The 19,291-nt window shown below is 42.9% G+C and overlaps 1 protein-coding gene across 7 annotated transcripts in view; it reads left to right on the top strand.

The window, feature by feature from the left end:
• The window catches only part of SIPA1L1 (signal induced proliferation associated 1 like 1), a 367,173-nt gene that overhangs the window by 227,760 nt on the left and 120,122 nt on the right, over positions 1-19,291 (top strand). For 6 of the 7 annotated variants that reach the window (XM_047079409.1, XM_047079413.1, XM_047079407.1 and 3 more), the window contains one exon: positions 9,174-10,973. In XM_047079409.1, the coding sequence (XP_046935365.1) occupies positions 9,476-10,973 (1,498 nt within the window). In that variant the 5' untranslated portion in view covers positions 9,174-9,475. Of the gene's footprint in view, positions 1-8,149; positions 8,296-9,173; positions 10,974-19,291 lie in introns of all 7 variants that reach the window. The other variant, XM_047079410.1, reaches the window with a different exon arrangement.

Here is a 19,291-nt window from a genome sequence, read left to right as displayed (position 1 = left end):
CCCGGGAGGTGCTGTGTAAACAAGGTTGTGTACAAACTGGTACAGCATCATGGATGCTCAAACTGGAGTTAAAACTGATGGCAGCAAATTGTTGCAGAGCATGTTCTGGAAGAACTTCTGGCAGAGCTGACAGGATGGGAGTCTGGGAATGAGGAAACTTGGCTTCACATATGGGCTTTGCCCCTGGCCATTTGCCCCTGGTGAACTTCCAGTTTCTGACCCTGAGATACCACATGTGGAAAACGACAGGTTTGGACAGGGTTTTTTTCCTCATAACTCACAATTTTAAATTCTGAATGTAAGCTCAGAGAGGGATACCCTTAATTCGGGTTCAGTCATCCAGTAGATCTTTATGGAAAGTAGGCAGACCTACTTCCTGCTGTGACGGGAAGGAGAAAGCAGTCTGGGGACAGGTGCACCTTAGTCTTGAATTCCAAGCCTCAATCACACAGTAACAGGGTGGCAATTGAGGGACCGTGAAGCTTCCCAAAAGACAAGTGGCTTGACCACTGTAGCATTTTAAGAAAGTTGATAATCAGTATTTTTCTCCTGCTAGATATAGAGATTCGTACAGGAGTTTGTTTTCAGAAATGGGGCACCTGGGTGGCTCAGTCGGTTAAGTGTCCGACTCCTGATTCTGACTCAGGTTATGATCTCACAGTTTGTGAGATCGATCCCCATGCCGGGCCCTGCGCTGACCTTATGGAGCCTGCTTGAGATTCTGTCTCTCCTCTCTCTGCCCCCCACTCCCCTGCCTCTCAAAAAAAAAAAAAAAAGGCAATAAACATTTAAAAAAACGAATAACTCAGGCTATAAAGGAAGATGATTTTTCTTTTATAATGTGTATTTGAACTAATTTTCTGCCATAAATTCTCTAACTGCCAGTCCAGTATTTACTGAGAGCTAGCCCCTGGTGTCGCACACAATCTACTTATCTCCCTGAAAACGGAGATACTGCTTCATAGGGTGCTTGTGAGGACTGAAGACATGAACAAGTGTTGGAGAGAGAAGTGGAGGGGAGTCCTGCTGCTCTGGAGCCCTGTAGGGAGAGCTTCTAGCCAGGAATAAGGGTAGGAAGAAACAGACAAATAAAGCATCTGCAATCTGTATTTAAGGAAATGCTAAAGCAGTGCGGGGTGATTTTGTTTTAATTTTTTTCTTCTAAGTCTTGGTCCTTGGGTGGTATTTTAAAATCTGCTAAGTGTGGGGTGCCTGGGTGGCTCGGTTGGTTAAGTGTCCAACTTCGGTTCAGGTCCTGATTTCATGGTTTGTGGGTTCAAGCCCCACATTGGGCTGTGCGCTGACAGCTTAGAGCCTGGAGCCTGCCTGGGGTTCTGCGTCTCCCTCTCTCTGCCCCCCCCACCTCCTCCCCGCCAATGCTCTGTCTCTCTATCAAAAAAAAAAAAAACATTAAAAAATTTTAAATATGCCAAATGAAATATGGTTACTGTTGATATTCATCATGATTTAAAATTATTTGGATATTAGGGTTGTATATAGAAACAACTTTATGTTTATCCGTGATTCTTACTGATACTACTTTCTACTCTAAGTTGAATTTACATGTGCTTTTTTCAAGTGCACTTCCTGAAATTTCTTTTTAGAATATAAATATTCAATTGAGAGAACCACAATATGTTTATTAAAGCCATTTGTGATGTTCTATCTTACTGAACCCACTGGATTCCCACACTCCTCTTGTTCCAGGTAGATTAGAGGGACTTGAGGGTGGAAACATTCCCTCTTTGGCTCCCCCTGGGACGGTGACTAGTATAGTGCAAAGCACCAGCGGTGCCCTGGCCCAGGTCCACGTTGGCGACCTGACAAGCTGTCTTAATGATGTGGGTTCTCGGCTGCTGTTCATTGTGTGTGGATCAAGGGTAGCTTTCATAGCTTATGTAATTTGAATCTGACTTGATACAGTTCAGACCGTCTCTTTCCCTTCTATTCCCAGAGGGGAAAGTCAATACTAGTAGAGTCTCCCTCCTCAGGTTAAATATAGTGTTGGTTTCCTGAGCCATCAATATCTCATAGCAGAGCCCAAATGGGGACATTCGTTACATTTAGCCTGAATCTCCGCAGAAAGAGGACTGTGGCGACAGGTAAGATGTCTGAACGTGGGAAAGTAGAAGCGTCCCAGGAAAGGGGACATGTGATGATGGCTGATGGCTCAACCTCACCCTGGTTAGGCAGCCTCACCTGGGTTTTCAGTCACCACCACCTGGTGACAAGGTGAAATGGAGGCTCTTTGGGCTGCAGGGCATTTTATATTGATACTAAATACAAAGAAATCATCTGTAAATGAGGAAGTTTAGGCAGTTGTGTTAATCAAATTTGTAAATACTGCTGATCTTCTCATCTTTAATACTACTCTACATTTCAGATAGCCCTCTTTGATTTCATTTAAGTCAGGAGATTTAGTGCAAGATCATCTCCGGGGAAGGACCTAACATCTGTTGAGCTTTGACTTGTTCGGTTTTTTGCGTAGTTGGAGCTTTAAACAGGGCAGTAGTTTATAATTAGGAGTCAGAGTCAGAGGTGTGTTCATCATACTACCTTCCCAGGTCTTTTTTTTTTTTTTTTTTTTAAACAACAGAATGATGGGTTTATTTTTTTCCTACATTTTTTCTTCTGATTATTAAAGTTACATTTGCTCATTTTAGAAAACAAATAGTACAAGTACCAAGAAAAAAAAGAAAGCCCAGAAATTAGTCTTTTTTTTTTTTTTTTTTTTAGCATTTATTCATTTTTGAAAGGCAGAGAGACAGAGCATGAATGGGGGAGGGGCAGAGAGAGAGGGAGACACAGAATTTGAAGCACGCTCTAGGCTCCGAGCTGTCAGCACAGAGCCCAACACGGGGCTTGAACTCACGGACTGTGAGATCGTGACCTGAGCCGAAGTTGGCCGCCCAACCAACCGAGCCACCCAGGCACCCCAGCCCAGAAATTATTCTTAATCCAACTACCTAAAGACAGGCATTGTAAATCCTTTGGGGGAACTTCTTTTGGCTTGTTATGTAACTTTTTTTTTTTAAAAAGCAAAATTTATAATGTATATACAATTTTGTTTGTATTCTAGATTATTCCAGTATTGGACATTCTTGTCCCCAATTGCATTCCATAGGATGCACAATATAAAAATTGTTCTATTTTTTTAAAAAGTGAATCCATGGGTCTTATCAGTTAAGAAATCTTAGTTTAAATGTTTTTTTTTTTTTCGTGTAACCTTGAATCTACTAAAAAGTACTATTATGTCCTAAGGGAGGTGATACGTAGTGTGTCCCTGCTGTATTTAATTCTGGGACCCTTTTTTGCGGATTGATAACTTGCAGAATTTGAAGCACCATTTGGGGGAGCTGCCAAGGATTCCCTTCTGCATAGGAGACATTTACTGGTTGTTCCCATTTCTGACACTCCCTTTTCCCTCGATCATATTTGGTAGGAAGTGGTTTCGTACCAAATCATATTTGATAATCAGCTGTGCAGTAGTAGATTACATCGTACAGTACTGATGAATACAATTTTTATGTTTTTAAATGAATATTAATGTACAAATTAGTACATGAAAAACATACACTTGCTCCACTGGTCTGGTCTGGTCTCTTATATCCTGGTGCCAGGCATGGAAATGCTCAGTGCCCCTGATGAGTGGGTACACTCCAATTTTCCTTGAAACTGTTCAGGGGCATCTGGGTGGCTCAGTCGGTTGAGAGTCCAACTTCGGCTCAGGTCATGATCTCGTGGTTCATGAGTTCGAGCCCCGCGTTGGGCTCTGTGCTGACAGCTCAGAGCCTGGAGCCTGCTTCGAGTTCTGTGCCTCCCTCTCTCTCTGTCCCTCCCTACTTCACACTCTCTCCCTCTCTCTCAAAAATAAATAAAAATTTAAAAAAAAAGATGTGTTCGTTTCCTGCACCTCAGACACCTGTTGTGTTTCCTCTGATAATTCTGAGTCACCGTTCCCCTTCTACTTATTGCCTTTTACCCTACTTTATACCTCTATGTTTCTACCATTGAGCTCCTCAGACCTAGCCCTTTGGCATTATGTTGCATATTACATAAGTCTAATCATGTTTAAGTGTAAGAGATAAACATTCACACTTAACTTCTCTTCTTATTTTGCCAGCTGTTGAATCATTTCCCTACCCACCAGTAACTCCGCCACGAAACTTGGGCACCTTCTTTATTCTAGTCTCCCATTTCCGCCATCAAGCTTTCTGCCGAATTTTGTTGTTTCCTTCACCCTCCGCTATACAAAGGATCTTCAAGCTTTAATAGGACTTTGAAAAGTAACTTTTTTCAGTGAACTTTTTTAGTTAGGCGGTAGGGTAGGAACCAAATGTTATTTTTCCTTTTGGTTCTTGCTCTGGCCTAACAGACACATTTTAAATTGCTTTCTTATCTCCAGATTCAAAGGTAACTTCATTTTATTATATAGGTTTTGCATTTTATAACTTCTTTACTCGCTTGGTTAATTTCAGGGCGTTTTTGAATCTACTTTGTCTCCATCAGTGGTCTCTTATTCAGATAGTGAACATTTGGAGAACAGGAACTGGATTTGCCAACCCCGTTTTTCCCAATCCTTCCTGCTTTTTGTTGAAGGGACAGAACAGAAATGAAAGAAGGGAAATTCCTCTCTAAAAAGTTACATGCAGATTCATAAATCTTAAATTCTACATGACCTTGCACTGAGATGTTTGTATGTGTTACAGGCTCGCTTCAAAGACTGAGACAGCCCTTCCATCTGAGATGTTACTTTTATGCAATGTGAGTGAACTTCAGAAAAGCCAGGAAGGGATGTAAAGAAAATAGTTTACCTTATTTGGTTGTCCTAGCTAACGTAATGTTCAGGCACTGTGAGGTTATAATTCTATTATAAAATAAGCTTCCTATTACATTCTGAAGTATATTTATGGGCATTACTAAAGAATATTTATGGGCATTCTAAATCTATATATACAACTTTATACACTATTAACATTGATACTTTCATAAATACTCAAATTTCATAAGATAATATTTCACAAGTACTAGTGGAGAAATGTAACAACATCCCATTTTGTAATATGGACGTATTTGATGAGAAGTGCTACGTCTTTTTGGTGAACATACCATATTGTGTTGTAAATTATTTCAGGGAAGAACTATAGTTGTTGGTTTTTTTGTTGTTTCTGGGTGGTTTTGTTTTGTTTTGTTTTTTTCATTCCCACATCTTCTTATGTAGCCTCTAAACTATTCTTTATGCCCTTGGCACAAGGAAAGTTTCTCGTGTTGTTCCTTTCGTTTGGTTCCTTCAATTATTTATTGTTCTCACTTCCTTACCACTCATTCATTTCTTGGAAAAAAATTATTTTTCCATTTTTCTGGTAGCTAATTCATTATACCAACTGGTAAATAAGGAAGATATCAAATGAGTACTTGTATATATTTTATCTGGAGTTTAGGGGAGAGAGTCATGAGTAGGGATTTGGAGGTAACTGCACAGGGATTATATTTAAAAGTTCAGGTACCTGTGATGTCACCAGACCACACTGGCTACCATGCAGCTATCTCCTCACGTAATTCCATTATTTGGTCTTCATTCAGTTGCAGAGGCAACTGTGACCCAACCAAGTCAACAACACCCTGCTTTCCAGAGTAGTATTTTTACCTGAGTATACTCGTGCCTACTATCTTATCCTAATGGATTCAGTGCTCCCATACGTCCTAATACTGATACCCTTTATAGCCCCTTCCCAAAGTATGAAGGGTGGTAAGAGAGGCCAGCCAAAGCCAAGGATGCCATTCTGGAATCACTAGCTGTTCAGTGGAGTCCACTAGTGATACTGAAGAGTGACCAAAAAGAGAAAGGCAAGAGAAAATGAAGAACATGGTTATCAGGGAAATCTGGAGAAGAGAGTTTTAGGGAAGAGGAAGGGGTCAAGATTGTGAATGTCTCAAGGAGCCAGAATCAGAAGGACTGTTTTTACACCTGTAGCTTCCCTTGAAGGGAGAGATTGTTTCCTCAAATACCCTTTAGCACAAAGCGTGTGGTCAATGGTCAGAAGGAAATTCAGAAATGCTGGGGATGATTTAGAAGAGAGGAGGAAGCGCTTTTTCTGGAAGATTGATGTCAGGAAAGGATGGCAGGTTACGTTGTGATAGACCTTGAGTGATGAAAAGACTTTCCCAGTAGGATTTGAACGCATCTTCTTGTTTTCTAGAATTTGCAAGAAGTCACCGAACTAAACAGTGGGGTTGGTTGCTAAGTGGATCTTCCACTTACGTTCCAAATAGTACGTAGAGGTGGAAAATTAAATGTGTAGCAAGGAAGTTTTTATACAGCTGACTCTTTCAACAGATGGAGGTGACGTGCTATAAATTAGTATTGTTCCTCTATTCAAATCTATTGCTTTTTACTGTATTCAGTGATGCTTAGGCAGGTTTGCTGATAATTAAGAGAATTGCTAATAATTGTCAGCATATGTTTGCTTTTCCATCAACACCAAGGAGTAGGCTTTAGGTGTTACAGATCTGTCATAATATTACACACATAGTTGAAATTTTTATTTTTGACTAATTTAACAAATGTAAAACATATATATATTTCTACATATGCTAGTCTGTGTCCAAAGTTCATATTGCACTGAAAGGGGTTTGATGCTATAAACAAGGATGGGGAGAAAGGGAGGGAGATGGGGCTGGGAGGCAATGAGAATAGGAAAGAAGGTCCTGAGGACAGAAAAAATCTGTTATTTAACTTAGTTGTCTGTCTTCAACTCCTTGGTTTTGACAGGTCATTAAACTGTGGGCACTCTCTCTCCCTATGTGCCCATCTCTATTTTGAAATTGACAGGAAACATTGCATTGTTTTATAAGACGTAATGGGAGTCTTGGCATTTCTTTTAAACTGCAAAGAAATTTTTATGAAATATAAGATTTTTTAAAACTCATGAAAAAACCTAGGAAGCATGTGAGATGGTTCCGAAGAGGAGGTCTGTAGTAGAGACAGCCAAGCCTGGGCATTTCCAAGTCAGTTCTATTTATTGTCTTTTAGGGCTGCCTTTCAGTTTCCTCCTACAATGGATAGAACTTCACATCTCCTAAAAAAAGACAGTTCTGCAACAAACTATTTTCTAAGGGAAATGAAATGTGACAAGAATGTCTTTTTTATCACCGTGGCATTAGTGCGTTGGCCTTTTAGAGACCAAAAGCTCTGGGAATGGTAGATTTATTTGGATTTCTGTGAGCTTGTGACAAATGTTGAAAGCATCTGATTTTTATAAGAATCTACTTAGAATTGTGCTTGATGCTAGTATATTCTTTGTTTGAAAGATAGTTCATTGAAATAAACAGCCTGCCCCACCCCCAGTTACAAAATAGCTCATAAATTCCAGCTTTGGTTGCCTAAAGATTTTTTTCTATGGAGATGGGCTGGAGGTTACTTTGCATTTTGGCTCAGTTGGCTGGTTTCCCTCCCATCTTAGGAGGAGCACTTCTTAAACCTCAGCTGTGGCCACATGGGCATACCCGGCGCCTCTGGAAGCAAGTTAGCACGTTATTCCACTTGAAGGCTTACAGTTGGAGAGGAGCATGCGGCGTTTTGAATTGTAAAGGAAATCCTAGCAGTCTGAGGGCAGAAGTATCTCGAAAGCTCAAAAGCCAGGTTTAATTAGGTGGCCGTGCAAAACCATTATTCCCCGTCACAAAAGCCGAGGAAGAGGAGCCAGAGTGAAAACAATTGGCGCTTATCGGCCGGCGGCCCTGCCCGGCCCAGCCCATGAGCCCAGCTGGAGCTCAGCCGGCCCTGCATTCTGCAGGCAGCGTGCAGTTTTTGAAACTCCCCTCAATGTTCCAGCCTTTAAATAGCAGCGAGTCTTCTCAAACGATGCTGCGTACTGCAAGAGAAATTAAAGCGGCTGCCTCGGAGGCAGGAGGCCGACTAGCGAGCTGCTTAATTATCGTGGAAGTAAGTGCTTGTTACCGATGAGCGGAGTGCAGCGAGCGCGGGTCGTCCCCGGGGCGTCTGCCGTGATTTGTAGACAATGCAGCCCTGTCAGCGCAGTGCTGGTTCAGCAGCATCCTTCCAAACATGTATTTGGCAAGAATTTAAAGGCCACCTCTTGTGTAATCCATGGAGCCCTGGAAAAGGGTCCTCTGCCTTTATTTTCAGGATGTACGCAACCACGCGGGGTTTTGCACTCAGCATGCGTGCCTCTTGCCTCCCGACTGACGGGCTCACAAGGAAGTTGGTGTTCTTCACCCATCACCTGCAAGGATGCTAACACTTCTCTGTCGTCTGTCGGGGAATATGGACAGGTCTGTCCAGAGCAGCATTTTGTTTCTGGTGTCTTCGTAAATCAGCACCGGAGGGGCGGGTGGGGGGCGGGGGGAGAATGCAGCGCGTAAGGAAATGCAGGCATTTGGTTAATTAGTGGAATTATTTCTAGCTTCAAGAGTAGACTAAGGAGAGCTTGAGAAGGGGTGGTGGTGAATGCGGGATCCATCCCGAGATACTCCTTGTGGGGGTAAGTAATAAAGTGAGGGAAATACAGAGGAGTGCTAATGGGTATAATGGCTCCGGGAAAACCCTGCTTATTTTTCTCTCTATTGTATTTGCTCTTGCCAACTGTCTTAAGCATTTGTAAAGAACCAAAAAAAAAAAACAAAAAAAACAAAAAAAAACAAGTAAGGATTTTGAGATACAGAAGGTGTTAAAAAGTGAGTATTGCAACATACTCGATAACGTAATTTTTTGTCTTGTTTAAAAATTGTACACTGCTTAATTATCGAACTCTGTTGGTTATGTCTCGAACTTCTGGTCAGCACAGTGGTGGGTTCATGATGCTCTACATTATTGGAGGTCGTTAGAGCCTGTGCTTGGTCTGTGCTTGGGGTAGGAGCCTTGATGTCCTAGAACAAGATCTCCACGCCCCTCCTCTTACAGGAAACAGTTCAGTGAAGCTCAAGTATGAATAGTCTTTTAAAATATATATCATTTAAAATGATGGATGGTCTTGAATGCTTTCACTTTTCTTCCTTTCAAACCTGCTTTACTAAAAATATGGGCTGTGAACTGCAAACCACAATCCATTATTGAGTCTTTTATTTTCTTTCATGTGTCTGCTTTTAGCAGTTGCATATTTATTTTTAGATGTATTTATCAAATGCTAATCCTAATTGTCCTTCTCTTTTAGGGAAAGCATGGGATTATGGCAATCACAGAGTCCTCCTAATACAAGTTCCATTCATTTTTTTCTGAAAGACAGCTGTCTGTTAAAGTGAAGCAAAGGAACTATTGTGGATTATAATGTTTTGAAGATCTGGATTGTCAGAGGTTTGGAAATAAGGCATCATTTAACCTTTTAAATGAAAAAGATTAAGATCTCATGCAACTGCTATATTTTCTGGAAACCATTCTCCAAAAGGGAAGTGCACATTTAAAACTTAGATATGATGGTCCTTTGTACAGGGATTTGAGTCTGATTGCTTTTACATCATGACCAGCTTGAAACGGTCGCAGACAGAGAGGCCTGCTGCCCCCGAAAGGGCCTCGGTTGTCGCCACAGATGGCGCCCCCAAAGTCCACACTGACGACTTCTACATGCGACGCTTCAGGTCCCAGAATGGCAGTTTAGGGTCCTCGGTCATGGCTCCGGTAGGGCCCCCCCGAAGCGAAGGGTCTCATCATATAACCTCCACCCCCGGAGTCCCCAAGATGGGGGTTAGGGCTAGGATTGCGGATTGGCCCCCGAGAAAGGAAAACGTCAAAGAATCTAGCCGTTCAAGCCAGGAAATAGAAACCTCAAGTTGCCTTGAGAGCCTGTCCTCCAAAAGCAGTCCTGTGAGTCAGGGAAGTTCTGTTAGCCTCAATTCCAGTGACTCAGCCATGTTAAAAAGCATACAGAACACACTGAAAAACAAGACGAGGCCGGCGGAGAACATGGACTCCAGATTTCTCATGCCTGAAGCCTACCCCAGCTCCCCTAGGAAGGCTCTCCGCAGGATCCGTCAGCGGAGCAACAGCGATATCACCATAAGTGAACTTGACGTGGATAGCTTCGATGAATGTATCTCGCCCACATACAAGACTGGGCCATCACTGCACAGGGAATATGGTAGCACCTCTTCAATTGATAAGCAGGGAACGTCCGGGGAAAGCTTCTTTGACTTGCTAAAGGGCTACAAAGACGACAAGTCTGATCGAGGTCCAACTCCAACCAAGCTCAGTGACTTCCTCATCGCCAGTGGGGGCAAGGGCTCCGGTTTCTCCCTGGATGTCATAGACGGGCCCATCTCCCAGAGGGAGAACCTCCGGCTCTTTAAGGAAAGGGAAAAACCACTCAAGCGCCGTTCCAAGTCTGAAACTGGAGACTCATCCATTTTTCGTAAGTTACGCAATGCCAAAGGTGAGGAACTTGGGAAATCGTCAGATCTTGAAGACAACCGGTCAGAAGACTCTGTCAGGCCCTGGACATGCCCGAAGTGCTTTGCCCACTACGATGTCCAGAGTATACTATTTGACTTGAATGAGGCCATTATGAACAGGCACAACGTTATTAAGAGGAGAAACACCACCACGGGGGCATCGGCCGCTGCCGTGGCATCCCTGGTCTCCGGACCTCTGTCCCACTCGGCCAGTTTTAGCTCCCCGATGGGCAGCACGGAGGACCTGAATTCCAAGGGGAGCCTCAGCATGGACCAGGGAGACGATAAGAGCAATGAACTTGTATTGAGCTGTCCGTATTTTCGGAATGAGATAGGTGGAGAAGGCGAAAGGAAAATCAGCCTGTCAAAATCAAATTCTGGTTCCTTTAGTGGGTGTGAAAGTGCCTCCTTTGAGTCTACGCTTAGTTCCCATTGCACAAATGCAGGAGTGGCGGTACTTGAAGTTCCCAAGGACAACCTTGTGTTGCATCTGGACAGGGTGAAGAGATACATCGTGGAGCATGTGGACCTGGGCGCATACTATTACAGGAAATTCTTCTATCAGAAGGGTGAGTAGAGCTCCTTTGCCATGATGTATGAAGTAGTTAGATTTGCTACAATTCATACCTTTTTGTATTTCTGAGTTACTGCCTCTTTTCAGGCATAAAAGTGTATATTAAATATTAATGGTTTTTTTAATTTAGTGGATGCAATTATAGCCTTTGTAGAAAAGACTTGCTTTGTTACCTTGAGAGATAAATGTCATAAAGTTGAAAATATTTTAAATACAGTTTTGTTTTGTTTTGTTTTAACTACAAAAACCATCTTAGTGCTGCCTTTTCTTAGCAATCTTATGCTTAGTACAGAACCATTTCTTTTCTGCCTCAGTGTTCTCGTCAGGAAATGGGACTTATACATTCCTTTAACTTTGATAGGAATTTTAGTGAACATTGATTGTGTTATTTGGCAAAAGTCACAGAGCCAATAAGTTTCCCGCAGGAATCAAATCTAGGTCTTAACAGATTTGAGTAGAAAAGAGTCTGGAGAGATAAGGACCCTTAAAACATTGGTGACTTCCTTTGTAGTCTTTCTGGTGTTGGGGGGCGGGGGGTACATATTGCATACATTGTTGGATTGTAAGGCCCTGTGATTCATGGAACAGTAAGTAGTTTCAATGAAGTCTTGGGAGCTGTCATTGTTTTTGAGCCACGTTATTAATTGAAGAGTGAGTTTTAAGTCCTACGAGTGCCCAAGCTGAGAAACCAGCTGCTCACCAAGGGAGGACCTACACCAGTGGTCCATTAGCTAGGTCAGTAATCTCGGCAGCCCTGGTGAGTGGCCTCCCTGTATGCAGAGTACCGGAGCAGCGCTCTGACTTTCCACTTCCTGCTTTGGGGTTTTTGAATCTTACTTAGATTCATTCTTCCGAATGAAGTTCCGCTTCTAGTACTCGTCGTAACTGTGTTACATTGCTCACGTTAGAATCAAACTTCCCATGAGGTATTACATGATGGACCCTATTCAAGAGAGTTTATTGGCCAAAAGAATCTTGTCTTGTTGCTAAGTATCTGTGTCCTCTAAGTATCTGTGTCATTGATATTTGACACTATGCTAATGAAGATCCCATTTTCATTTTTAAGCAATCTGTGTTTTCTCAGAATAATTTTATGGAGTTCAGATTTTAGAAATCACTTCTTCATTCTATACTGTCCGTTAGGGTACAAGGTTTTTCAGTGTTGCCATCTTAGCATTTGGGGCTGGATAATTCTTTGAGGGGGCTGGCCATCCTGCAGGCATTGTAGGATGTAGGAGGGGTCAGCAGCAGCCCTGGTCTCTGTACCCTAAATGCCAGTAGGTACCCCTCCCCCAGTTGTGATGACCTAAAATGTCTCCAGGCATTGCCAACTATCTCTTGGGAGGTAAAATTGTATCTAGCTGTGAGCCCCTGCTTTATTGTACCTGGGGACATTTCCCACAGGTGTTTCTTAGTTGTCTGTTGGTGGAGGCCATCTTGCCAAAAATGGATGCATCAAGTCCAACATAAGAGAGAACATATCAGTTATAATTTTACTTATGTAGTAGTAGGCACTTTTTCTTATTAGGCAGTGTAATAATAGTAATAAACATTTTTGAGCACTTCCTACGTACCAGAAACTTTTAGTACGCATTTGATGTGACCTGCATTTTCTCATTTCAATGTCTAAATGCCCACCGAGGTAGGTACTGTTAAGGATGGCATTTTCCAGACGAAAAAACTGGGGCTGAAGTGGTTAAGTGAACCTAAATGGTTCAGCTGATGTGAGCTAGTGATGTGGGAGCCAGGATTCCACTTCTGGTGCATCTCACCAGCGTAATGTCCTTAACCATCATGTTCTTCTCTCTACTATATTAGACTGTAGGGAAGGAGTATGTTTTTCCATTTAAATCTGGTAGAAATTTGTATGGGATAAAAATTTGGGCATCTGTATTCCAGAGGAATCCAGATCATAACACTTCATAAATTTAAAAGCCACTAATCCAAAGTCATTTCTGATTTGAAGCATGGAAAATACCCTCTTACCCAGCAAGATTGGGACTTGTTAATTGAAAATACCAGTTAAAAGTAGGGAACCTTTAAAATGTTATACATGCTTAGAATGTTTTATTTTCACTCCACTATAAAAATGTACTCGGCAAACTCTTGTGAGGCCAAGGGCTTTTCTTTGACAGTGATTCCACTATTTTGAATTTTACATTGCCTTAAAAGTATCAACCACAAGGGCTACAACAGACCTTAGCAAAGCAATCCAATCTTGCAGAATCTTAGGTTTCATTTTTTTCCTTTTTTATAGTTGTCTTGCCCACATCTAATCCAATAGCTTTCTTTTTAGTGACTTGCTGTTATTACGTCTTTCCAGAGCCTTCAGTTTAGTTTTTAATAGAAACAAGATTTATCTTTATTAGTACTCTTATTCCATCAGTTTCCATAATATTTAATTAAATTTCATCATTACAGTAACAAGTCGACTGGCATAAACAGGTTTGGGAGGGCACAGCCGACTCTTCGTCAGCATGAAGTCCAGCCGGTGGGAACAGAGTGTGCGTGGCCCTGGAGAGGGCCTGCCCGAGGCCTGGGGCATTCGTCATTGTGGTGCGGGCAGGGAACTCAGCAGGAGTTAATCCAGGAAGTCAGTCCAATGGGAGGCCATTTTGGAGTGCCCGCTGTGTTTTCTTGGGCCACACAACTTAGAATTTTCAAATCGGGCAGGTCGTTTGTCACAGTACGGTGATATCTGACAAATTATGGCTCTCAGTAACCTCATTTGACGCTGCAGTTAAGCCCCGAAAGTGTAACTGTGTGTTAAAAAAGTTAGGTGATCGCTATACTTAGTCACCCTATAGATTATAGTTAGACAAATAATTCTCTTATAATTTTTACTACACAGCTTGGTGCGCTGGGATCAGCGCAGTCATCGTTTTTTCCTAATTTCCTAATCGGAAACTGGAAGCGAGTTGTCTGGTTGAAGGAGTACATCTGCGTCAGATGTAGGTTATCTTCTAGCAGCGGAGTGTGGCGGTACTGACCTGGCTGTCACTCCAGCCTCTTCATCACCAGATATTTTCCGTTCTGCTGTTTAATGCATTCCTGACTTCATTGTGGCTAAGTCTTGGCGGGGAGGGGGGGGGGGGCGCGGGGATTCACTTCAGTGAAGGATACTCGGCCGTTGACGTTCCATGTAAATTTTAATTCTATTTGGTTCATGAAACTGCAGTCACTTTTTCTGATGTCACACTGTTTTTAAAAATGTCATTATTTTGCAAATTTAGACTTGAGAGGATATTTGGCTCCACCAATGTAAGCCATTTCCAGTGCTGGAAGGAGGCTGGACCGATGGAGGAAGGAAGCCCACTGTTTGCACTTACTCAAATAAGCACCGCGCCATCACGGTGCTGCCCCCCACCCCTTTCTCTTGCCCCCTCCTCTCTGCTGGTTTGCTAGTGCGCGGGACTCACCGAAGGTTAAATGACACTAATAGCATCGTTAACATTTATTGTGTTACTAATTGTGCTTTATGCGGACTCGGACTTGGTCATTTAATGCTCTTAGGACCCTGAGGTGAACGTGTCGTTGTGCTAAGTCCAAGTGACACAACCAGGCCTTCCTGGAGAAACACAAAGTAGGCAGTAGGATAGCATTAAAATTAGTCGGGTCACCTCCCTTCTGAGTCCGCGTAGGTATTTTGTGTTTAGTTTTTATGTAGCTACTATGATCAAAATACCAAGGGAGTTTGTAAGTGGAAGATACTGTTAAAGTAGTTACCCTCGTGGCTTGTTGAAGAGGAGACTTTTCCTAGCCATCACTCACTTCACTTTTCTGTGGTCATACGGGACTTTTCCAATCTTGCACTGAGTGTCTAATTGTCCACGAGGCCCGTCCTTCCTGAATCTCAGTCAGGGTGATGCATATATGGAAAAGAGTGGCCTACAGGCTGCCTTGGCAGTGGTGTTTCTCACTCCATTGGTCAACAGTGTTGATTGGCTTGTCTCTGTGCCAGGTGGGATGTCCCTCTCAAAGTCCAGTGACTGGAGATGTGTGGTGGGGAAGGGCCTCTCCCTACTGCCCAGTGCCCAGGAGAAACTGCCATTGTCAGACCTGAAGCTCACCTAAGAATAGTTTCCCACTCCCGATGCTTGTGTACCTAATTATTCTTCTGATAACGTTAAGCCATCATATTTGATGGTTTTTATCGTTTCCTTTCCTTGCCCTCCACCTCCACCTTTCCTCACCCCACCACACACACACCTGTTTGCACACATGCACACACATGCATGAGCACACACACACAAATCAGTTCCAGCAGAATGCTGGGCCCCAGATCTATCAGTTGGTCGTTGGAGTTCAGTTGTTACTGTAATACCCAGTTTTCTTTATAAGAGAGTGAGAGGAAAATCATCAACCATTTGTTAGACCAGCATCAAGTAGCAGTTCTGGTGGATTATGGTGTGGATTATACGTATAGATCATCATGGACCACCATACAGCAAAGCTTATTAGAAAAATCTGTGCTTAGTTTTTTTAATCCTTCTATAAGTTGTGCAACATTAAACTTGACACAAGTTGGGATATCTTATAATTCAGATTTCTTTAAGGATAGTTATGCTGTTTAGTGTTTTGATGTGGATAGTTTTATTCTTCAGGGAAGTGATAAGCCCGAGTCAACAAGTCTGCTTTACTGAACCATGTTGTGCTCTGTGTTTTGAACTTCACAGTCAATCTGGGCCAACATTAATGAGGAAAGATTTTATCCATGTATAATAATTCATTGTTTTAATATCCTTGTGTTTTGTCTTGACTGAGATCATGTAAACTCTTATATGATTGGTCTAAAGTTAGATCTCTAATTAGGTGACCCTTTCAGGGAGATTTGGGGCACTGAATTTTTTCTTGAGCTAACGCAGGAGAGTCATTTGCTGCCATCTTTTTATCTGCTCAGGGCTTCCAGAAGCCAGGAGGCCATTAGGTATGAAGGTTTGTATGTTTGCTCCTTTGAAAACAGTCCTCCTCACCTTTCTTGGCTGTGATCTCCTGAGTTTTAACACAGATTCACAGATTCTGAACTCTGCTCCACAAGGCATTGAGGATTCCCTAGTACCTGAGTCATCTCCGCTCCGAGGAGTGTGGAAGTTGGTTAAGAGGGTACGTGCCCCAGATACTCCTCCCTGTGTTTTATTTTTAAATCAAGATAAACCATCAGAAGGCCACATTTGCACAAACACTTGACCTTATTCAAGGTCATCTTTTTAAGAGCCAGTCATATAAAAACAAAATTTGCTGTTGCAGTAAAACTGGCGATGAAGCATTGCCCGTTATGTCATTCTTTGGCCCCTTTGGAAAGTTCCATGTGAGAAATTTGTTTTAGGAATTTGATGCCAGGACCTGTTTTCTGGTAGCTACCAAATGCCTGCTTTCTGGGGATACGTATATTTTATTGGTTTGCTTATTTTGTTTCTTTGCTGTGTCCTCTGTTTTAACTTCAACTCCCAAGACCAAATTTGATTCTCACATATACAGCCTTTATTACTAACACATTTGTTTTCACTTGCATCTTTTATTTCTGTTTCAGTAGCATAATTTATGTATTTCCTTTATCATTAATGACCTCAAAAATTTCTGTTTGGAAAGGATAATTAGCATACATACATTTCTGTCCAAATGCAACCCCTGTCTTCCCGGCTTTCTCCTCTGTTCTGGCTTCCTTTCTCCCCCGCTGTCCCCGGCTTCCACCTGGATGACTGTCGAGTTGGCAGTGCAAAGCCCTGCATACAAATGTTGACTTTAGTTTTTCCTCCCTGAACAAGCCTCCCTCAGCACCTCCCTCTTGCTAGAAATGCCACTGGTATCGTCTGTCGCTTGGATTTGAAGCATTGCAGTCTCTTTCTTGCCTCATCTCCCTTAAGCTCCCCCTCCGATCAGCTGGCAAGGCCCCCTGAGTCCTCCTGGGACTCTGCTAACTTCCTGCTCTCTGTGTCCTGTTCCCAGTGCTACAGCTGTACACCCTCATTGCCTCTCGCCCAGGTTCTAGCAGAGGTGTCTCAGTCTCTCCATCTCTGTCTAGTCTGCCCTACTCAGAATCCAACCTCTTGCTTTTGCCAGATACAATCTAACCTGGCAACAGCGTAAATTTACATCGTATTGTAAATCTAATCCTGTAACGAATATACTGGGTAAGTCGAGTCCTCCAAGATGCAGATGTGACCCCCTGACAGGAAAAAAAGAGCAGAATTGAACAAGGGGAGCCTCAGACCACAATGCAGATCTAGCGAAGTCATGGTCAATGCAGTGGAGTGAAGAATAAGCTTTAGAGGAGGTCCTGTGTTGGGCAATACTGGCCAGGTCCTCTTACCCCCAGGATGCCCAGTTTGTGGATGGGGGCTGCCCAGAAAGAGAGTGGCTGGGCTGGAAAACTGAAGATTCAAAGATGCTACAGCCAGAGCCTTTCAGCTATAATTGTATTTCTTGCGGCTCATTTGGTTGCAAGCCCTTTCCGGAAGGGAAAGTGCCGCTCATCTGTGGCTGCTATATACACGAGTGCCTACATGATGCTTGGCAAGGCTTTGGGCACTGGAGTGGTAAGCAAAACAGACCACCTTCATGGAACTTACATTCTGGTGAAGGAGACCGACAATGAATAAGTCACATAAAGGATACGCATGCTTATGGTAAAAATCAGTAATATAGAAGTGGAGAAAGTAATCCCTCTCCTAGTTCCAGTAATTTGGCTTGTAATCTTCTATGTTTTTTCTTACACACACACAAATTCATTATCCCGGTTAGTATTAATAGGAATGTTCTTCATATTTTTAAAGTAGTTGTAAAAATCAACAGGTACACATGGGGCACCTGGCTGGCTCAGTTGGTATAGTGTGTAACCCTTGATCTAGGGGTTGGGAGTAGAGCCTACTTGAAAAACAAGCACACATTTGTATCTTTATTCTTTGATTCAATAATGGTATTGATTATGCCTCTAGTGTGTGCCAGCTACAGTGCCCGGCAGAGAACAAAAGCACATGTACCTGTCTTCATGGTGTTTACAGTCTGCCCTTGGTGACCTTGAGACAAACAAGAAACTATCAAGCATTATTTTTTTCCCCCCAATTTCAACAAATATTTTTTGAAAATCTACAATTTCTTTGTTCCACTTGCCTGGAGTCCATTTAGATGGATGGTGGAAACTCCGAATTTATCCACCATGTCTTTCTTTTGTAATTTCAGTTTCTTTTTCATTTTGTTCTATATTTATCAATTTTATCTCCCAGAGAGGGGATTGGTATACACCTGTCTGCATTCTGTCATCTAGGCCTGCCATTTTATTTCAGCCAGTTGTATTTTTAATCCCCAGGATCCCACTAATTTTGTTTTTTTGCAGTTATTTTTCATAATTGCTCATCCTTACTTTTATATACCTCACCGCTCTCCATTGCCGTCCATTAGAAATTTCTTCTCCTGAGAAATGTTTGTTCTGTGTTTCTCATTTTTCTCTGTTGTGCTCTTCCTGGTTTTGCTTAGTCATCTGGTGGTCAGAGTCCTGGGAGGACCGGTGTGGATGGCAGGCCTCCCCACAGTGCTGTGCGTCCCTTTCCCCAGCGGGCTTCCCTGGACGTGGACAGGGAGGACTGAGGGCTGGCACTGGAACGGCAGTGAGACCTCCTAACGTGCAAATGTCCCTGTAGCGTGAGAGGGCGGTGACCATGGTGCAGGATAGGAACCGTGGGTGCCAGAGCTGGGCCAACTGTATAGTGCTCAGTTTCTGCATGGAGCTGCCTTTCCTCCTCCACCCTGGCGCAGTGCGTGTCGTGTTCTCTTCCTCTCTCAACCTCCTGGCAGGCTCCTGCCTGTCATGGGTTTGTGATGCTTGAGTTGCCCTCTGCTCCCCACCACTGCCCCAAGTCACCCTGTGCCCTTGTTTCTACGATGCTCTGGTTCCTAACCAGCCTAAGCACTCCTTGAAGGCAAAGTCCCCAGATTAGGGAAGCTCAGTAAACGTTCCACAGTAAGAACGATGTTTGGTGCGGATGTGAAGTCTAAGATTTATTGAGTCGAGTGTATCCTGTATTTATAGCTTCAGGGAGAGGCTGTGAGGGCCCTCTGTGCGCATGACCTTGTGTTCTGCAGATGCCGGTTAATATGTTGCAGTTCCTTTTCCGCTCTTTTCAGGAAATGAGACCACAAACAAGTCTGTGTGTGGTCATGGTGGTTTAGTGGAAATTAACCAGGACCACCAGGTGATCCCCACAGGCCCTACACACCGGTATGGAGACTGAACTTTACTAATGTAAACTGTAGTAGACACAACTGATAGATGCCAAAATCAGTGGGTGACAGTTGGGGAGAAGGATTGGCATAATC

Source organism: Lynx rufus, unplaced genomic scaffold, assembly GCF_022079265.1.
Source record: "Lynx rufus isolate CCGP_SWC_20201006 ecotype Redwood Valley unplaced genomic scaffold, mLynRuf1.p SCAF_17, whole genome shotgun sequence".
NCBI classification, from domain to species: Eukaryota; Metazoa; Chordata; class Mammalia; order Carnivora; family Felidae; genus Lynx; species Lynx rufus.
This window is presented reverse-complemented; position numbering and strand designations above follow the sequence as displayed.